A 22,221-nucleotide genomic window follows, 5' to 3' on the forward strand; every position below is an offset into this window, starting at 1 on the left:
GTGCGTCTTCTACTTTAGACAGTGTGGTTCCACTCAATCTCAGAATTACGCTAAACGGTGGTGGACAGTAAGATACATTTAGCTTATGATTGCTATACTTAAGTATGATATTTGAGTGTCTGTAGCCTACTTGAGTATAATATTTTTGGAAACTTGTGACTGTTATTTTTGACCACTAGTTTGAAAGACAAAACTGTAGGCTACTTTTGACTCCACTAGGCCTACATTTGAAATATGACCATGAAGTAGACTACTCGTTACTTGTAACCACATTTGATTATTTAAATGCAATAAGGTGACTGGCCACCTTGAAGTTCATTCTTTTCATCAAAATATCCTCCACTTAGTCTGACTGAGAGAACCTGTTTTTTGTAAAAATCAGACTTAACAACATTCACTTGCGTTGGAATAGGCCTAATATTTGACCAGATGTGTTTATACTTTCATTTAAGTAAAGGAATTATGTACTTTGTCCACCTCTGGAATTAAAGTCACGCCTAGGGCTCCAACGCAGTCAGAGCCGGTGTTAGGCCTACATGACCGTATACCCAACCTGCCTTGAGGGCGATTTCATTCACACTGCTCGGCAGCCTGGCTTCCATGAACCCGATTTTCACCTCAGCAAAGGAACCAATCACAGGCCAGGGGGTAAAGCAAGATGACGATGACGTCCATGCGACACGCCAACGTTTTTATTTTGGTTAAGAAGAACCAAACCAGCTTTTGTTCAAATCTCCACACCTATTTCCACATGTTCATTAAAACATACCGGTATGTCATCGGTATAATTGAAATGCTCAGAAGTGGCATTACAACCCCTAATCTACACCTTTATTGAGACCTGGGTAAAGGGTTGCTTTTAATCTAAAAATCCAAAAACTCTCTCTTTGATTCAGGTGTTTTAATCTATACCCTCCCCTTATAGTCTGTGGGATGTGATCGATGCCAATTGCCCTTGAAATTGAAGGATCACTTCTGGTTTTGTCCTTAAAATGACGAGCCATTGAGTTTTGTTATGTTGTCATTTTGGTTTTTTTATGGCGTATATGCTCTGAAACTCTGTCCTGTAGTCGGTGTTTAGTCCTGCCAACATAAAATACTTTACAAAGTGGACATTCTAACTTGTAAATAGCAAAAGTCGTTTTACAGTTAATAAAATGTTGTATTTCATGTTTCGTCTCTTGAAAATCTTTGCATTCGAGATAGAACATAGAGCCTTTATAATTCTAAGGGGACATTTACATTACTCCCTTTGTTGCAATAGAAAAGACAGTTTAGCAACAGAAATGAGTCTGTATAATGTACAGCATATTTGTAAATACATTTTGATATTTTGTTTTTCTGTAGGCCTATATTTGTTTGTTTTTATGGTTATATGACTACATTGACACAGTTCCTAACATGATGATGCATCATAAACAGTCAGTAATGTTTTTTTTTTTCTCTTGTAGATTGCTGAAACTGAGGTTAGAAGAATGCTGCCAGAGGAGAAATGAGGTGTGAGCCATCATGGAAAAATAATTGTTGGGAGCATAAAGACTAGAGAAGAGAAGACATGGCCGACTTCACACATGTAAGCACAGGGGTCTACCGCAGAGATTCGGTTAAAAAGAAGGGGCAGCCGGAAACTCAAGTTTGTGAAGAAGGAGGGGGGTCCAAGTGGGGCTGCATCTCCATGTTGGACAAGACACAGGAGTTCTTTCAGACATGTGACATTGAGAGCAAAGGATACATCACCCGCACAGACATGAGGGTAAGTCAATCTTGATGTAACATTTATGAAACTCCTATTGCAGAGGACTAAAACCGCATGCGGGCTAGCTATAGGAACATGACAATCCATGTGGGAATAGCTCAGTTTACAATGATTTCATGTACAAAGTATCAATGGTATACCATGGTGGCAAAATATACCTTGATGGTGGAGGCTGTGAGGCCTCGATCAAGTAGAAACAGGAGCAAGTAACCAGTACCACTTGGAAAAAAGCTTCTACATACAGTATTCCAGTAGAGCACATTGGTGGAGTGTGCAGCTGTAAATAGCACACTGGCAGAAATTAATAATTATTAATCTGATACTCAGATCAAAGAAAATCTATTTAGTATTGTTTTTAGTCTGAAGGGATTTACATACCACTCTCTCAAAATATAATTCTGACTTAATTTAAGAAGACTTTGACTTATGTTAAAGGTAGGGTAAGGAATGAGCTTTTTTGGTCATTTTTGCAAAATCACTTGAAATCCTATTCCTAACCCACTTACAGCCACTGAGTTGGAAGCACTGAAATGGAAATTAAACATGTCAATCATCTGCGGAACGGGCAGGGCTCGAAAAACTCCAGCCAATAGAATTCCAAACCCCATACCATCATTTCACAGCTCATTTGTCAATCTAACGGTCTTCCTCTTCCTCCTCCCCATCCCCTCCGCACGCGCGACCCGTTCGTGCACATAGCACGAAAGCTGTTGACCGCGAGTCAGTGCTGAAACGAAACTATCTAGGCCTGCTACACGTCCCATAATGTTCCCCTCAAGTTGTATGTGTCACTTCATTTCTATACATAAGGCAGCGGATACCTACGGAAACTCAATCACCCACGCAATAAATAAGCTGTAGCAAAAATTACATTTTACCGTGACTCGAAGAGTGTTGTAATAGTCCGGGAGCCAAATGCCATAATTTAGGTGAACCTGGCTTTGTCGGTTAAAGTTTTTTTTTTTGCAGAATCTAGTAGACTAGGGGTACCTCTTTAAGATTTAAGAGGGTGCCCGGTGATATCCCTTGGGCAATTTCATATATTAAGCCTTTCTTGTCCAATGTGTTGACTATAAGGCGGATATACTACAGGTGAATAGGGTAAAAAAATTAACAAGCAGATATCACTATGAAACTTCACCAGTTGATTACTTAGATCAATATGAAAAATAAATGTATTACAAGTTTTCTGAAATTTAATGTTTGAATATGCAAATTAGGTATGATGTCATTAAATATGCGCTGATTTGCATAAACGTAAAAAGATCAAATCTGAACATTGGACAAAGCCAGCTTAATTTTTTTTCTTTTCATTTTGTTGACATTAGAGATGAAAAGTATTTTAGAGAGGGAATTATGGATATCTCATTTAGTTATTCAGTAAATCAGAAAATACTATACCAGCCTTTAAAAAATCCATTTTCGCCATGTTTTTTGGAATAAAATGTCATGTAAATCAGGCTAAGAATAATATATCAACAAACCCCTCTGCAAAATCCTTCTAAACATGGTTAGGTATAAGACTGAAAAGCTTGGTGTATGTAGATGCTTGTGAAGTGGAGATTTTGTTCTTCGAGTGAGAGAAGAAACTCATCCATATCCGCCTTATATTCAACACATTGGACAAGAAAGGCTTAATATACAAAATTGCCCAAGGGATATCACCGGGCACCCTCTTAAATCTTAAAGAGGTACACCTACTCTACTAGATTCAGCAAAAAAAAAAAACTTTAACCAACAAAACCAGGTCTGACCTGGGTTGGTTGCAACCTGACCCCATGGCTTAGTGACTGGTCTGGTCTGCCAAAAGCTCACGAGAACCTTAAAGGAACACTTCACTTTTGTCGGTTAAAGTTTTTTTTTTTGCTGAATCTAGTAGAGTAGGTGTACCTCTTTAAGATTTAAGAGGGTGCCCGGTGATATCCCTTGGGCAATTTCGTATATGAAGCCTTTCTTGTCCAATGTGTTGAATATAAGGCGGATATGGATGAGTTTCCTCTCTCACTCGGAGAACAAAATCTCCACTTCACAAGCATCTACATACACCAAACTTTTCAGTCTTATACCTAACCATGTTTAGAAGGTTTTTGCAGAGGGGTTTGTTGATATATTATTCTTAGCCTGATTTACATGACATTTTATTCCAAAAAACATGGCGAAAATGGATTTTTTAAAGGCTGGTATAGTATTTTCTGATTTACTGAATAACTAAATGAGATATCCATAATTCCCTCTCTAAAATACTTTTCATCTCTTATGTCAACAAAATGAAAAGAAAAAAATTGAAACTGGCTTTACCCAATGTTCAGATTTGATCTTTTTACGTTTATGCAAATCAGCGCATATTTAATTACATCATACCTAATTTGCATATCCAAACATTAAATTTCAGAAAACTTGTAATACATTTATTTTTCATATTGATCTAAGTAATCAACTGGTGAAATTTCATAGTGATATCTGCTTGTTAATTTTTTTACCCTATTCACCTGTAGTATATCCGCCTTATAGTCAACACATTGGACAAGAAAGGCTTAATATACGAAATTGCCCAAGGGATATCACCGGGCACCCTCTTAAATCTTAAAGAGGTACCCCTAGTCTACTAGATTCTGCAAAAAAAAAAACTTTAACCGACAAAGCCAGGTCTGACCCCATGGCTCCCTGACTATAAACATGAAATCGAAACTTAACCGCTTGGAGCTAGAGTGGAATAGGCGAACCAGCGGGCCAGCACTAAACTCGGATATTTCAGAAGATAAACGCCCTGGTAAGAACCAAACCAGATTCTGTTCAAATATACACACCTATGGCTACTGAAAGATGTAAGGTATATCAAATGTTATTTTTGGTGTAGCCTATTAAAATGCATCGTTGTTTTAGAATTTCCGAACGAAAGGGCTGGTAGACTAAGGTGCTTTTACCATAATGTAGGCTATAAAATCATCTACCTTGTCTGATTTGTGGAACTATTACCTACAACCCTTTGGAGTTGAATAAAGAATGTAATTGGGGAAGTTGATGTGGGCGATTGTATTGAGACTAGAGCTCATAGTGCTGTAGACGCCAGGCTGGCATTTCATTTAGCCTGGCTCGCTCTCGCGCATAATTTTCGTTGGTGCATGGAGGGCGGGACTATGAGGTTGTATGTATTCAAAATCTGCCGGCCGTTTTGCGAATTCCGTACCCAACCTTTATGTTAAGGAGTCCTATCAAGACAGACATTTTTGAGTAGCACCTCAAATCCTCATGTCGCCTTCACTCATCCAGGCAAAAACACAAGACACAGTTTGAATAACGACCCATCTTTGGTGTTGGATATCTATCTAAATTTGATCCAATGTGGAAAAATGAGTTTTGTGTTTACTGTTTTGAGAAAAAGAAGCTTCTAGCAATATTATTTTGAAAAACTGTAATAGTAGTCTGGTCGCCCTATTCTGTGTGCTAGTTGACTAACTTGCCTTTCCAGATGTCCAAATGTTCATACTGGTTAAGAAAGGCATGTGAACAGTGTGTAAAAAAGGGTAGGTTCCTTAGTATAACATCATTGAAAGTGAAAGTGATTGCATGCTCTTTTAAAACACGGCCCTTTTTTTCTCTCGCTCTCTCAGGGGGTAGCCTCGGCATTTCAGCTGCTCAAAATTGCTTGATTGCGTTACATTCTCCAAATGTTTAGGCACATTGTCATGCACCACATCAGCATTTTCGTTCAGTTAATCTTCAGTAAATTGCTTCACAATTACCGTTGGGCCCTCCTCATCTTCATTATTGCCTGGCTCGCCTCAGCTTGCCACCATTCACTCCTTCGTCTTCAGAATTTTCAATCTTTTTGGCCGCCATGTGTCCAGTTGCATAGTTTCTGTCTGTTCTTGGTCTTGGATTTTGTGAAATAGATTTCTGACTTATAGTCCGGTGTGACTTATATATGCTTTTTCCCTCTTCACATTTTTTGACTGATGTGACTTATACTGGACTTGTCTGGAGAGACTTTCAGTCCGGAAAATCAGTTTTTTTTTGCACTGTCTAGTTTAAAGTGGAAATTAAGCACTGAACGATGTCTGCATTTTTTTGGATTCTTCTTTTTTTTTTATCTTAGGTGAGATATGGTTATAGAGTTAAACTTGAAATTCAAGTAGTTTGCTTTCAGATTATTGCCACCAGAGCAAGAAATCTTTGATCAAGGCGTAGTATGACGTCACAAGAATTGACAAAGTTGCTCTGGCCACACCTATATTGATGTGCAAACGATAAGAATATTTCAAAACAGCTGATGCATTTAATGGAATAAACCTAGTTCACATAAAATGCCACCTTAAAGGCAGAATTTATCATTTGAAATAGATGGTGTTTTACCATTCCTTATCCTTGTGTGGCTGATAAAAGCAAAGTGCATCCAAATTCACAGCCATTCTTTTCTGTCGTGTTGCTTACAGACATTTACATCTATTCATTTAGCAGACCCTTTAACCCAAAGCCACTTACAGGAAGAGAATAGCATTGAAACTGCAGTGTAGAAGAGACCTGAATCACTACTGCATCTATCAATGCAACAGAGACAAATTGCCGTGATTTGCACGCACATTGTGTTATATTCAGAGGATATTCAGAGGTAAAACACTGCCTGTATGAAACGATTAATTACACTTCATGAAGGCACCTTGCATGATAAAAATGAGTGTTGATTGAATGTGTTTTTAAATGTTCCCATGGTATGCACATCAATAGTGTTATATTTTCGCCTGCAACAGACAGTGGCCGGGTTTCACAGATTTGTTAAGAAGCTCTTAAGTGCTAAAAACTTCTTAGGAGCTTTCTTAGAACATTCTTAGAGAGCTCCTATAAGAGCCACAAAGCGGAATGACTCCTGTGACGTCACACTATGCCTTGATTAAAGATGGTTGCACCCTCATCTAAGATAGAAAGCATCCAAAAAATGTGAACGTTGTTATTCATCTCCACTTTAAACTACAATATCTTAGTGAGAACTACTCAATCATTGTGTAAAGATTTTAGTTTGATTAGCATTTCATCATCACATCATAATTTAACATTTTTTATATTATCAAATATTGACATTTGTATAATTCTGTTGTATATTGTTATCTAGTTAAGCATAATGTGGAATACTCAATGTATGCCTTAAAACAAAAAAGTGCAGAAATGGTATAATAATTTGTAAATTAAGACAATGGTGTGTCCGTTTAGGCTACTTGTGTCTAATTATGACCTGTAGAGAGAGAGTTACTGGTGAAAAAAAGAATCCACTTTGATATTAGCCATTCTCTGACAGGATAGCATTGTGCTAATGCTTTAGTCCCTTCTGAAAGTTTATACCTAACTTTGTCCTTTGATTTTGCTCATAACCAGTTTACCCTGCAGCCTTACCTTTTTCTGATTTCATCAGAGGCTGCATAAGGAGCTACCTCTAAGTGAAGAGGAACTAGAGAATGTCTTTGATTCGTTGGCTTCAGACAAGAATGGGTACCTTACCATTGGAGAGTTTTCTTCTGGTTTTAGTAAGTTTATATAAAAAAAAAAAAAACTGTTTACATTGAATAAAATAAATCTACTTCATTCATCCATGGGAGAGTTTTCCATAAAAATAATAAGTCTTGCCTTTTTATATATTTTCAGTCATTTTAATCTAGCAAAAGTAAAACAGCTACAAATAATGCAATATATTGTGGTGGTAACTGAAATGTAATCAGTAGCCAAAACAAGTAGATGTAGGGATATTGAACGATCATTGAAAAAAAAAAAAAACTTTTTTATCAAGAATTTAACTGATATTTAAATTTAATTGATAAGAATCAGTGGTGGCTGTTGACCAGATGATTTGGTGATGTAACCCATAATGTAAGGTGAGTAAGGTGGTGTACAGGAAGAACCTAACCCATGCACACCATATTCTGTTTTAATTGTAACTAGAAATGCAATTCCAAGGAATTACCAGTGCATGAAAATGCAAAAATAGATAGATAATGTAGATATGGTTACTAAGGTGTAGCTAGGGTAAACATGGTGGTTGCATAGTTTACAGAGAGTTGATAGTGTGAAGGTAGACAGTTTAAAGATGAAACGTTCCAGTTCTAACTTAACTAATGATTTCTATTCATGTTAAAATGTTGATTAGCTAACTTAGCTAATGATTTCTAGCAGTTACGCTAAAAATGCTTACTATGCTAGCAATGCTAACAATGCTAACCAGGTTGATTAGCTAACTTAACCGATGATTTCTAGCAGTAATGCTAAAAATGCTAACTATGCTAAATGTGCTAACAATGCTAACCAGGTTGATTAGATAACTTAGTTGATGATTTTTTGCAGTTATGCTAAAAAATGCTAACTATGCTAACAATGCTAACTATGCTAACCATGCTAACTAGCTAACTTGCTAGTGAGGACTTTTATTTTGAAACATTTGTTGCTAGGGTATCCATGGTGGCCACTATCAGGAAACAAGAAGTTACTGCAGTATAATCATGTTGGTTGCTATGGAAACGGTCATAAACGCTTAATTTTAATGGTTGCTATGTTGGTTGCTAGGTACATGGAGGTTTCATGTAGTTGACTGGAGGCATAGTGGATGATAACTGACAGTTGGAATGGTTGAACAGTTCAATAGTTGAGTAGTTTCAATGGTTAAATGATTTAATAGTGTATTATTGCAGTGAGGACCTTTATTTTGAAACAGTTGTGGACAGAGGAAGTAGTGAAACAGGATCTGTAGTCTTAATGAGATTGTATGCTTAAAGCCTGAGACAGAAGGTGCCTCTCATAGCGTTTACGCGTCCTCTCTCGCTCCTCACTGATCTACATAAAGAATGATGGAGCGGCAACAATGGGATAGTCTAGCCCTTCTTCTATCTTTCTTTATGTAGATCATTGAGGATCGAGGACGAGGGAGGACATATAAACGCTGCTTGAGAGGGACCCACAGTAAATACTTTAAAAGTTGTATGTAGATAGTCTAATTAATGTTGATAGACAGAATGTTTAATGGATGTTGATAGGCAGATTGTTTAATAGATATTGATTGACAGTTTAATGGGTGGATGAGTGAATGGTCTGAAGAAGATGAATGGATAGAAGGTTGGATGGAATGTGCCTTATATTCTTGTTAAGAGAGACACTGATACAGCTCTCTGAGAGTAGTTGACACAGGTGTAATCAATTTAACTGGCTAGTCTTAAGAGAGCCAGAGTACTCTTAAAGCCTGAGACAGAGTAAATAATTTAAAAGTTGAATGTAGATAGTCTAATTAATGTTGATAGACAGAGAGTTTAATGGATGTTGATAGACAGATTGTTTAATAGATGTTGATAGACAGTTCAATGGGTGGATGAGTGAATGGTCTGAAGAAGATGAATGGATAGAATGTTGGATGGAATGTGCCTTATATTCTTGTAGAATGGAGAGACATAGCTCTCTACTGAGAGTAGTGGATACAGATACAGGTGTAATCAATTTAACTGGCTAGTCTTAAGAGAGCCAGCCTGAGACAGAGTAGATTGTTTAAAAGTTCAATGTAGAGCGTCTAATTGATGTTGTTGATAGGCAGACTGTTTAGAATGGGTGGATGAGTGAATGGTTTGAAGAAGATGAATGGATATAAAGTTGGATGGAATTAGGAGGACTTATTTTGATACTGTTGTGCGCAGAGGATACAGGGGAACAGAATATGTAGTCTTCAGAGAGGAGCCTGAGAGAAACTGACAGTTGGTGCCCAGGTGGCTGACCAGCTGGGGTAACATTCTAATTGCTGCCGTGATGTCATAATGAGCAATGTTAAGTCTATGGGGAAATTGTTAATAGTTTTTAATTTATAGTTTAAAAAGTATAAAAGTTACAAAGTTAAAAAATACATTGCGCTGATGTCCTAAGCAAGACCTTCGTAACACAGTTTGAATGAAGTTTCTACGTTAAACGGTTCAAGCTGAATTGCGTGCGTTAGAAGAAGAACTAGAAATGCAATTCCAAGGAATTACCAGTGCATGAAAATGCAAAAATAGATAGATAATGTAGATATGGTTACTAAGGTGTAGCTAGCGTAAACATGGTGGTTGCATAGTTTACAGAGAGTTGATAGTGTGAAGGTAGACAGTTTAAAGATGAAACATTCCAGTTCTAACTTAACTTATGATTTCTATTCATGTTAAAATGTTGATTAGCTAACTTAGCTAATGATTTCTAGCAGTTACGCTAAAATGCTAATTATGCTAGCAATGCTACTTTACTAACAATGCTAACCAGGTTGATTAGCTAACTTAACCGATGATTTCTAGCAGTAATGCTAGAAATGCTAACTATGCTAACAATGTTAAATTTGCTAACCATGCTAACCAGGTTGATTAGCTAACTTAGTTGATGATTTTTTGCAGTTATGCTAAAAATGCTAACTATGCTAACTATGCTAACCATGCTAACTAGCTAACTTGCTAGTGAGGACTTTTATTTTGAAACATTTGTTGCTAGGGTATCCATGGTGGCCACTATCAGGAAACAAGAAGTTACTGCAGTATAATCATGTTGGTTGCTATGGAAACGGTCATAAACACTTAATTTTAATGGTTGCTATGTTGGTTGCTAGGTACATGGAGGTTTCATGTAGTTGACTGGAGGCATAGTTGATGATAACTGACAGTTGGAATGGTTGAACAGTTCAATAGTTGAGTAGTTTCACTGGTTAAATGATTTAATGGTGTATTATTGCACTGAGGACTTTTATTTTGAAACAGTTGTGGACAGAGGAAACAGTGAACAGGATATGTAGTCTTCTGAGAGACTGTATGCTTAAAGCCAGAGAAACTGACAGTTGGTGCCCAGGTGGCCGGCCACCTGGCGTAAGATTCTAATTGCTGCCGTGATGTCATAATGAGCAATGTTAAGTCTATGGGGGAAATTGTAATAGTTTTTAACTAATAGTTTAAAAAGTATAAAAGTTACAAAGTTGAAAAGTCATAGCACACATGTCCTAAGTAAGACCTACGTAACACAGTTTGAATGAAGTTTCTACGTTAAACAGTTCTAGCTGATTTGCGTGCGTTAGAAGAATAACTAGAAATGCAATTCCAAGGAATTACCAGTGCATGAAAATGCAGAAATAGATAGATAATGTAGATATGGTTACTAAGGTGTAGCTAGGGTAAACATGGTGGTTGCATAGTTTACAGAGAGTTGATAGTGTGAAGGTAGACAGTTTAAAGATGAAACATTCCAGTTCTAACTTAACTAATGATTTCTATTCATGTTAAAATGTTGATTAGCTAACTTAGCTAATGATTTCTAGCAGTTACGCTAAAAATGCTAATTATGCTTGCAATGCTAACTTTACTAACAATGCTAACCAGGTTGATTAGCTAACTTAACCGATGATTTCTAGCAGTAATGCTAAAAATGCTAACTATGCTAACAATGCTAAATTTGCTAACAATGCTAACCAGGTTGATTAGCTAACTTAGTTGATGATTTTTTGCAGTTATGCTAAAAATGCTAACTATGCTAACAATGCTAACTATGCTAACTTGCTAGTGAGGACTTTTATTTTGAAACATTTTTTGCTAGGGTATCCATGTTGGCCACTATCATGAAACAAGAAGTTACTGCAGTATAATCATGTTGGTTGCTATGGAAACGGTCATAAACACTTAATTTTAATGGTTGCTATGTTGGTTGCTAGGTACATGGAGGTTTCATGTAGTTGACTGGAGGCATAGTGGATGATAACTGACAGTTGGAATGGTTGAACAGTTCAATAGTTGAGTAGTTTCAATGGTTAAATGATTTAATAGTGTATTATTGCAGTGAGGACTTTTATTTTGAAACAGTTGTGGACAGAGGAAACAGTTAACAGGATATGTAGTCTTCTGAGAGACTGTATGCTTAAAGCCAGAGAAACTGACAGTTGGTGCCCAGGTGGCCAGCCACCTGGCGTAAGATTCTAATTGCTGCCGTGATGTCATAATGAGCAATGTTAAGTCTATGGGGAAATAGCTCAATGTTAAATCTATGGGGAAATCGTTTTTTAATTCATAGTTTAAAAAGTATAAAAGTTACAAAGTTGAAAAATACAAAGCACACATGGCATAAGCAAGACCTACGCAACAACGTTTGAATGAAGTTTCTACGTTAAACGGTTGAAGCTGAATTGCGAGCGTTAGAAGAAGAAGAACTAGAAATGCAATTCCAAGGAATTACCAGTGCATGAAAATGCAAAAAAATGTAGATATGGCTACTAAGGTGTAGCTAGGGTAAACATGGTGGTTGCATAGTTTAAAGAGAGTTGATAGTGTTAAGGTACACATTTTAAAGCTTAAACATTCCTGTTCTAACTTAACTAATAATTTCTAACAGGTATTCTAAAATGTTAACTATGCTAACAATGCTAACCAGGTTGATAAGTTAACTTAGCTGATGATTTCTAGCAGTAATGCTAAAAAATGCTAACTATGCTAACATTGCTAACTATGTTAACTATGCTTACCACGTTGATTAGCTAACTTAGCTAATCATTTTAGCAGTTGTGCTAAAAATGCTAACTATGTTAACAATGCTAACTATGCTAACAATGCTAACCAGGTTGATGAGCTAACTTAGCTAATCATTTTTAGCAGTTATGCTAAAATTGCTAACTATGTTAACAATGCTAACTGTGCTAACCATGCTAACAATGCTAACTTGCTAGTGAGGACTTTTATTTTGAAACAGTAGTTGCTAGGGTATCCATGGTGGCCACTATCAGGAAACAAGAAGTTACTGCAGTATAATCATGTTGGTTGCTATGGAAACGGTCATAAACGCTTAATTTTAATGGTTGCTATGTTGGTTGCTAGGTACATGGAGGTTTCATGTAGTTGACTGGAGGCATAGTTGATGATAACTGACAGTTGGAATGGTTGAACAGTTAAATAGTTGAGTAGTTTCAAAGGTCAAATGATTTAATAGTGTATTATTGCAGTGAGGACTTTTATTTTGAAACAGTTGTGGACAGAGGAAACAGTTAACAGGATCTGTAGTCTTAATGAGATTGTATGCTTAAAGCCTGAGACAGAAGGTGCCTCTCATATAGCGTTTACGCGTCCTCTCTCGCTCCTCACTGATCTACATAAAGAATGATGGAGCGGCAACAATGGGATAGTCTAGCCCTTCTTCTATCTTTCTTTATGTAGATCATTGAGGATCGAGGAGCGAGGGAGGACATATAAACGCTGCTTGAGAGGGACCCACAGTAAATACTTTAAAAGTTGTATGTAGATAGTCTAATTAATGTTGATAGACAGAATGTTTAATGGATGTTGATAGGCAGATTGTTTAATAGATATTGATTGACAGTTTAATGGTGGATGAGTGAATGGTCTGAAGAAGATGAATGGATAGAAGGTTGGATGGAATGTGCCTTATATTCTTGTTAAGAGAGACACTGATACAGCTCTCTGAGAGTAGTTGATACAGGTGTAATCAATTTAACTGGCTAGTCTTAAGAGAGCCAGAGTGTACTCTTAAAGCCTGAGACAGAGTAAATAATTAAAAAGTTGAAGGTAGATAGTCTAATTAATGTTGATAGACAGAGAGTTTAATGGATGTTGATAGACAGATTGTTTAATAGATGTTGATAGACAGTTTAATGGGTGGATGAGTGAATGGTCTGAAGAAGATGAATGGATAGAATGGTGGATGGAATGTGCCTTATATTCTTGTAGAATGGAGAGACACAGCTCTCTACTGAGAGTAGTGGATACAGATACAGGTGTGATCAATTTAACTGGCTAGTCTTAAGAGAGCCAGCCTGAGACAGAGTAGATTGTTTAAAAGTTGAATGTAGAACGTCTAATTGATGTTGATAGGCAGACTGTTTAGAATGGGTGGATGAGTGAATGGTTTGAAGAAGATGAATGGATATAAAGTTGGATGGAATTAGGAGGACTTATTTTGATACTGTTGTGCACAGAGGATACAGGGGAACAGAATATGTAGTCTTCAGAGAGATTGCCTGAGAGAAACTGACAGTTGGTGCCCAGGTGGCTGACCAGCTGGAGTAAGATTCTAATTGCTGCCGTGATGTCATAATGAGCAATGTTAAGTCTATGGGGTAAATTGTAATAGTTTTTAACTAATAGTTTAAAAAGTATAAAAGTTACAAAGTTGAAAAGTCATAGCACACATGTCCTAAGTAAGACCTACGTAACGTAGTTTGAATGAAGTTTCTACGTTAAACGGTTCTAGCTGATTTGCGTGCGTTAGAAGAATAATAAGAAGAAGAAGCCTAGGAAGAACAGTACAGTGCATTTTCATGCACTGTAATAAGAAGCCTAGGAAGAACAGTACAGTGCATTTTCATGCACTGTAATAATAAGAAGACTTGGAATAACAGTATAGTGCATTTTCATGCACTCTAATAAGAAGAAGCCTAGGAAGAACAGTATAGTGCATTTTCATGCACTATAATAATAAGAAGTAGTAGAAGAAGAAGAAGAAGAAGAAGCCTAGGGATAACAGTACAGTGCATTTTCATGCACTGTAATAATGATAATATTCAGACTGCGTATGAGTCATGGAAACACCTTAAAGGCATAGTTTGGTATTTTACACTTCAAGCCCGTTTTCTGTATTGCCTAGGATGCAAACGAATGGTTGACACCGAAATCTCAAAGATTGGTCCTTTTGCTACAATGTGGCTGCTTTAGAATGTTCTCTGTATGGCTTCAGCATTGCTCACTATGGGCCAGGATGATTCTGTCCTTAAACGTTTGTTTATAAAAAATGTGCAACTCACCGAGTGGTTACTGGTCTTCAACTATCTTCTATAGCAAGAGCGAAGTTTATACACGGTTGTGAGGTATCTGAAAAAGTAGTTCCAAGATTTAGAAAATCCCTGATAAAAGATGACAGAAACTGTATTTCGCTGCAAAACTGGCTAGATTGTTGAAGACCAGTGACCACTCGGTGAGTTGCAAATTTTTTTAAACAAACGTTTAGGGGTGTTAAAGGACAGAATCATCCTGGCCCGTAGCGAGCAATGCTGAAGCCATACAGAGAACACTCTAAAGCAGCCAAATTGCAGCAACAGGAGCAATCTTCAAGATTTCGGTGTCAACCACCCGTTTGTATCCCAGATTCCTAGGCAATACAGAAAACGGGCTTAAAGTGTAAAATACTGAGCTATGCCTTTAACCCAGTGGTCACAACCTGATTAAGATCATATTCCAGTTACTGAAAACCTGCACATACACCCGCACTACTGTTGAGCAGCAATCATGGTTCTAATTATCCTGTCTCTGAGTCGTTTCTAATGTTTCGACTTTGCAGCAGAAATTATGCTCATACTGTAGCTTCATAACTTCATTTTCAGTCCTCAATGGCCATGTGTTTATCGAAAATGTAATCAGGCTATGGAGTGATATTGAAACGTTGCTTCTCAGCAGTGAATTATAAATTATGAATCTTAACTCCTCAAGTGCGTCTTGACTCCTTATAAACAAACCTCACAGATGTACACAAGATAAGAGGGCCGAGATTGAAAGAACGGCAGTCTGTTGATATTAATATGTGTTGTTTGTATCCCAGGTGATTTTCTTCATGGCCGAAAGATATTGAGGGTCGAAGATCAAGGAGCCATCTCCAAGAAGACCTCAGAAGCAATTTACCAGAGCCAGTGGGATGATGTGTTGATGGAGAACAAGGAGGAGGATAGACACTTTGGAATGTTGCTTGAGAGCCTTGGAGCTACTAATATATTTGAGGAGTGAGTTATCATACACATTATACACACACACACACACACACACACACACACACACACACACACATACACATACACACTGTATTCTATTATCAGTGTATTGTTGTTGTCGTTTATGTGTGGCAGCAGTTCCAATACCCTACTGTATGTACATTTCAGGCCAAGTGAGGTGCGCAGTCTTTGGGCACAGCTCCGTAAGGATGAGCCGCATCTCCTTAGCAACTTTGAGGAGTTTCTGGCTCGGGTCACCTACCAGATCAAAGATGCACAACAAGAGAAAAAGGAGATGGAAAGTGCCCTTCAAAGGTCAGAGTATAGCTCACTCTCAGGATCAATACTGGTGAATTATGATTATTTAAACAGCACAGCCTTCACAAGATAGCTTACCATGTTAAACCATGTTAAAGGCATGAGTTGTTTTCACCTTATTTTTAGTATTTTCACTGCATTGGTTGTTTAGTCTTTGTTGGTAAGGGAAAAGGAGGGGAGAGGAGCTTGTAAAGGCCGTCGCCCATAGGACACGTACGTGGCGCGCCGTGACAATAAAACAACTAGAATTCCATTGTTTTCAATGGAGCAAAGCCCACTGGAAACGTCTGCCGCGCAGCAGCCGCACAGAGATAGAAAACTATTCCAAAATCCTGCGCGTCAAGCCCAGACCGCCGAACACCGCTGAACGGGGTGTCCGGTGGGCGCCGGGCTTAAGGCTTCTTAAATGCAGAAGTAGAGCTTACATTTGTCTGTTACAGTACACAGTTTAAATTGTGCCCTTTTTTGATGCATAAATATAAGAATATGAAGGGAATTTGAAAGGCATTCTAAATTCTCACTTGTGTGTAAAATATAGAATTTCCCTAAGTATGAAAACTTGGTATTTATCAAACACGCATGATGTCATGAGCACACCAGCAAGAAATCAGTGAATGCTGCACAGATACTAACTGGGCATTGCTCGCTGTCTCCTTTCATTTCATAAAGAAAGCTTTTTTGAAATGTTTAAAGTATTTAAAGAATCCGAAAAGCTCTTCTCACTAAATATTTCTGGGTACATTGGTATAAACTTCTAAAGCTAGAAGACAATCTGAATGCCACCATGGTTAGCAAGAATTAAAGGACAGGAACAGACATAAACAAAGACACATGACAGTCAGGAAGTAACAAGGAGCAGTAACATAAGACATGGCAAAATAAGAGTTCAAAACAAGGAAGCTAAGAACACCAACACAAAACCATGACAGCTGCGTGCTTCAGCAAGCACACTAATAATAAAAGCATTTATTTGTGCTTGAGCAAGCACACTCATAATAAGGGCCAAGTCAAACAGTCCTCCACTGGCAACAGCTACAAACTTTGCAGCAGTATGACTCCCATTTCTCTTCCCTAGCTGGATCTTACATAATTAAGTGCAGTGTTTTGGGTCATTGTCTGGTGTGGGAAGAAATTGCTTCCAATCAAGTGCTGTCCACATGATGTGGCATGGCAGCGTAAAATACAGTGATGGGGTCTTTCTTAATCCTATTTTTCAGTTGTGAATTAGGGCCTCCATCTTTCTGGGGTTTTTTTACTCTTTGAGGCAAACTGCATTGCTTCATGGAATGATACATATTTTCAGTCACACAAACATAAATACTAAAAGATTTTCTGATGATGAATAGACCTTTTCGAAATTAAAGGTATTGAAACATAGGAGATGTTGTTGCAGAATATGAGCCTTTGTATGCCTGTGTACATATAGCCAACTGTCATGCTCACTTACACCATTGATACTTTTGTAATGAGATTGTCTTTCAAAAAGATAAAGTTTTATCAGTGATTGAAAAATCTTGAATGATTGTGTAGAGTTAGTGCCAACCCAACTACTGTGATATTACTGATTCACATGAATAGTTTTGCCACATATGAATTCCATTAATGTATTGTATCAATTCATGGCTCTCTATTAACTTGCTGAATTTCCACGTATATAACTGGTGCTCCTTACTGAAAATGTCAGGAAGACCAGCAATACATTTGGGCTAACCACATAAAACACGTTAAGCTATAGCTACATTTCAAATGATGGCCCTGAACTTACAACCAGATCCAAATAAAAACATTATTTGAACATGTCATCTCAAACAAAAGAGCCCTCTGTTCATTGTTAGTAGTTTATGGTAATACTCTGTAGAATGCTATTTTCGATCCTTTTCAAATGACCTGCTAATCCTTAAGAGTCTACGTGATTAATGTTTAATAAATGCACATTGTATTTGTAGACTGACCAAGCATCCACAACTGTATTCCCCATATTTAATATCTAATTTTGTATTTAATTATTACATTCTGAAGATGTATCTCTTTTAGGTACTTTGTGTATTCTTTCACTCTTGCAAGAGCTTATCTTAACCCACAGAGCTCTGATCAGCTTATTATGCATTTAACTCTTAAATTGTTGGAATGCCAGAGCTATGCAACATAAGGTGCTAAGACCCTGAAAAGCTTTACTGTTATTTTGTGTGTGTGTGTGTGTGTGTGTGTGTGTGTGTGTGTGTGTGTGTGTGTGTGTGTGTGTGTGTGTGTGTGTGTGTGTGTGTGTGTGTGTGCTGGGTCATAAGATATAGACTGTCGACTCTTTTAATGTGAACTGTCTACTAAATGATTTCTATACATTCTGTTGAGTTTAGGAAGGCAGCAATACATGACAGTGAAATAAGACGGTTGTATGAAGAGATGGAGCAGCAGTTGAAAAATGAGAAAGATGGAATTATCCTAAAGGTAAAAGATATTTGCTTCTGTTCTGCATGGGCAACATGTACTGTATCTCTTTTTCATTATTAAGTTTTGAGAAAGAACACTTCTGCAATCTAATGAATATCTTATGCAAGCTTCCTTCCTTCCTATTTTGATGCTGCATCAGCTTACTGTCAGCACAAATGTTAATGTAACAACTGTAAGGTGCAACTTCCCAAATTACTGTACAAATTACTGTGAAAGAAATATGTACTGCATTTGTTTGTGGAGTGTGTTGAAGTATTTAACTGTGGGCCAACCATCATCTTTTCCAGGACTCCGAGAGGCTTCTTTCCAACAGTCAGGACCTGCAAGAGCAGTTGAGCACCAAAGAACAGGAGTTGGAGCTGCTCTTCCAGAAACAGAGAAGGGTGAGGGAGCCAGTCAGACATGCACACACCATCACATACTATTGGAAATCAGCTCGACAAGACAAAAAAGAACGCTTCAAAAAGATAAGAAAAAAACTTTCTGTAGGCTACTTGATAGGCAAAAACGTGCTACAGTATACATGTAGTTCCCTCCTGACATGTGAGTATTTGTGTGGGGGACGGTAGTTTCACAATCCGGCAAACTCATTTTGTTTCAGGCTTACTATACACTATGGTTTCAGACTTACAGACACACTATGTTTCAGGCTTACTATACACTATGGTTTCAGACTTAAAGACACACTATGGTTTCAGGCTTACTATACACTATGGTTTCAGACTTACAGACACACTATGTGCCAAGCAATCCATTAATACCTTCATGCACACATTTGCGTGTTGATTACAAAATGTACATCAATTGATACCGTGCGTGTGACCTTACACAAACATGGGTGGCCACTGTACAGACAAGTTCTCTAATTGAATACCTTTACAGTCAGTCCGTTTTGTGAAGAATTGTTGTACTTTTTAATGTTATTGTCCATGTGCTGCTGATTGTACTCATTAGTAATACATACAATAAGCAAACATAGCCAAATATGTTTTAGTGCACAGACATGTGGGTAATAGTGTGATATGTACATGAATGTGCCGGTGTGTTTCAGTTGGAGCGCCAGTGCCAAGACCTGTGCAGTGACCGGCAAGTGAGTCGTATCCAGAGTGTCAAGCTCAAGATTACCAACGAGGAGCTTCTGCGGGAGCTCAGTCACACCACACATGAGCTCACCATGGCCCAGGAGCAGTTGACCATCCTACAGGAGCAGGCCTCCCGACTGCAGCAGGAAAGAGAGATGTGAGCCATTGGTCATTCTTGTCTTTCCCCCCCATGTTTTTTGTTCATTTGTCATGTTCATGATCATTGCACCTAAGCCTACATAAATATACTGTATACGCCACAGGGAAATGTACCGCGTCACAGAGGGACTTCACAGAGAGAAGCAGAGCCTTATGAAACAGCTTGATCTTCTAAGGTGAACTTCATCTTTCCATTTCCATGGAGACAATATTAGAATGAAAAGGTTTGGCCAAGATGTCAAATATGTATACAGTGCCCTCACTGAGCTCAATGCAAATCAATCCAGCTAATAGGCTAACTGAAATAAAACCATGCCAGTCTCTAGGTATGGTGAAGGGTATGTGATGATGTGGGGCTATTTTAATGCCAAAGGCCAAGGGAATTTTATCAGGGGGCATAGTGTCCTGGATCCATGAAATATCTGGCTTTTCAAGAATGTATTTATGATACATTATTCATTCACAAAGAAAATGTGTGTCCTTAAAGGTAGGGTATTTACTCTATTTTATTTAGGGCATTAAGATAAATTTCCAAAAGGTCTTTATAGTCATCTTTAGCATGTGTTCCAATACTTATGGAGGTAACTGTATGTTTGAAGCAACATTATTGTCAACACCAATTGCTTTCATCTCCCTCCAGAATTATTGGCACCTTTGGTAAAGTTGACTAAAAACAGGTTTAAATATTCTGTTGGTGTCTTTTTATTATAATCCAGCAATGAGTGCCAATAATTGTAGAGCCTAATACATTTGTTTCATCAAGGTTGGATTTTTTTTGTACCTGTTTTAGTTCATTTTGCCAAAGGTGGCAGTAATTCTGGAGGGTACTGTCTGAAGTCCAGCAGATCATGTTAGCAACTGTACTTTTGAGTTAGTTAACAGACTAACTATTAAAGGGACACTCCACCGCTTTAAAAAAATATATATACAGTGCCTATAGAAAGTTATCATACCCTTTTGAAATAGTTACTTTTTTTGTCTTACAGCCTGAAATCAAAACCCATTTTCAAAAAAATCTTTTCCAGTTTTATTTACAAATGCAGCTGTACAACATCAAAATAATGAAAAAAAAGTCAACAGTTCTGAAAATTAATAAAAAATTAAAAACTAGAATAACAGGGTTGGAAAAGTCATCATACCCCTGACTTAATACTTTGTCAAGCTTCCTTTTGCTTTCATTACAGCCATCAATCTGTTTGGATATGTCTCTATTATAGCTTTGCACACCTAGATAGGGGAATATTTGCCCAATTTTCCGTGCAGAATTGTTAAAATTTAGTCAAATTCTGTAGGGAATGGCGATGGACTGCTCTCTTCAAGTCAATCCACATATTTTCTATAGGATTTAAGTCAGGGCTCTGACTTTGCCACTCAAGGATATTCACCATCCTATCCTTAAGCCACTGCTTTGTTCTTTTGGCAGTATGTTTAGGATTTTTGTCGGGTTGGAAGGCGAATGACCTCCCCATCCTCTGCTGTTTAGGAGAGGGAAGCAGGTTTTCCTCAAGAATTTTGGTGTACTTGGCAGCATCCATTTTCCCTTCTATCCTGACCAATTGCCCAGTCCCCGCTGAAGAGAAACATCCCCAAAACATAATGTTGCCCCCACCATGCTTCAAAGTAGGTATGGTGTGTTTTGGGTGTGTTTGGGTGTGTATACTGTGTTTGGTTAGCGCCTGGAGCTCAGTCCAAAAACTTCAATCTTAGTCTCCAAAAGGTTCGATCTTAGTCTCATCTGACCATATAAGCTTTTTCCACATGGTAGCAGAATATTCCAGATGTGTTTTTGCACTGAACTTCAAGCGCAATGTTTGGCGAAAACCAACACAGTACACCACCCAAAACACACCATACCTAGTGTGAAGCATGGTGGGGGCAACATTATGTTGTGGGGATGTTTCTTTTCAGCGGGAACTGGGCAATTGGTCAGGATAGAAGGGAAAATGGATGCTGCCAAGTACACCCACATTCTTAAGGAAAACCTGCGTCCCTCTCCTAGACAGCTGAGGATGGGGAGGTCATTCGCCTTCCAACACGACAATAATCCTAAACATACTGCCAAAAGAACAAAGCAGTGGCTTAAGGATAGGATGGTGAATATCCTAGAGTGGCAAAGTCAGAGCCCTGACTTAAATCCTATAGAAAATATGTGGATTGACTTGAAGATAGCAGTCCATCGCCATTCCCTACATAATTTGACTAAATTTTAACATTTCTGTACGGAAAATTGGGCAAATATTCCCCTATCTAGGTGTGCAAAGCTATAATAGAGACATATCCAAACAGATTGATGGCTGTAATGAAAGCAAAAGGGAGCTTTACAAAGTATTAAGTCAGGGGTATGATGACTTTTCCAACCCTGTTATTCTAGTTTTTCATTTTTTATTAATTTTCAGAACTGTTTACTTTTTTTTCATTATTTTGATGTTGTACAGCTAAATTTGTTAATGAAACTGGAAAAGATTTTTTTTAAAATGGGTTTTGATTTCAGGCTGTAAGACAAAAAAAGTAACTATTTCAAAAGGGTATGATGACTTTCTATAGGCACTGTATATATTGAACTATGTTATTCCCTTAACCAGGACGAGTTGATACAAACCTCTAACTCTATTTTTCTCCCTAGAGAGATGAATAAACATTTAAGAGATGAGCGAGATATTACTTTTCTGGTAAGTGTCATGGACATTTCACATTCCTTTATTTTTATTTTTTTTTTACTCAGAGCATAT

General features: G+C 37.7%; 1 protein-coding gene across 1 annotated transcript in view; it reads left to right on the plus strand.

Moving 5' to 3' along the window:
- Positions 1 to 22,221, plus strand: part of cracr2ab (calcium release activated channel regulator 2Ab) — a 34,530-nt gene that overhangs the window by 2,469 nt on the left and 9,840 nt on the right. Inside the window, exons 2-10 of the mRNA XM_062517753.1 lie at positions 1,452 to 1,753; positions 7,161 to 7,272; positions 15,320 to 15,497; positions 15,654 to 15,800; positions 18,158 to 18,248; positions 18,539 to 18,634; positions 19,303 to 19,490; positions 19,597 to 19,668; positions 22,116 to 22,161. Of these exons, the coding sequence (XP_062373737.1) occupies positions 1,556 to 1,753; positions 7,161 to 7,272; positions 15,320 to 15,497; positions 15,654 to 15,800; positions 18,158 to 18,248; positions 18,539 to 18,634; positions 19,303 to 19,490; positions 19,597 to 19,668; positions 22,116 to 22,161 (1,128 nt within the window). The 5' untranslated portion in view covers positions 1,452 to 1,555. The remainder of the gene's footprint in view (positions 1 to 1,451; positions 1,754 to 7,160; positions 7,273 to 15,319; positions 15,498 to 15,653; positions 15,801 to 18,157; positions 18,249 to 18,538; positions 18,635 to 19,302; positions 19,491 to 19,596; positions 19,669 to 22,115; positions 22,162 to 22,221) is intronic.

This window comes from Sardina pilchardus, chromosome 17, assembly GCF_963854185.1.
Source record: "Sardina pilchardus chromosome 17, fSarPil1.1, whole genome shotgun sequence".
NCBI lineage: Eukaryota > Metazoa > Chordata > Actinopteri > Clupeiformes > Clupeidae > Sardina > Sardina pilchardus.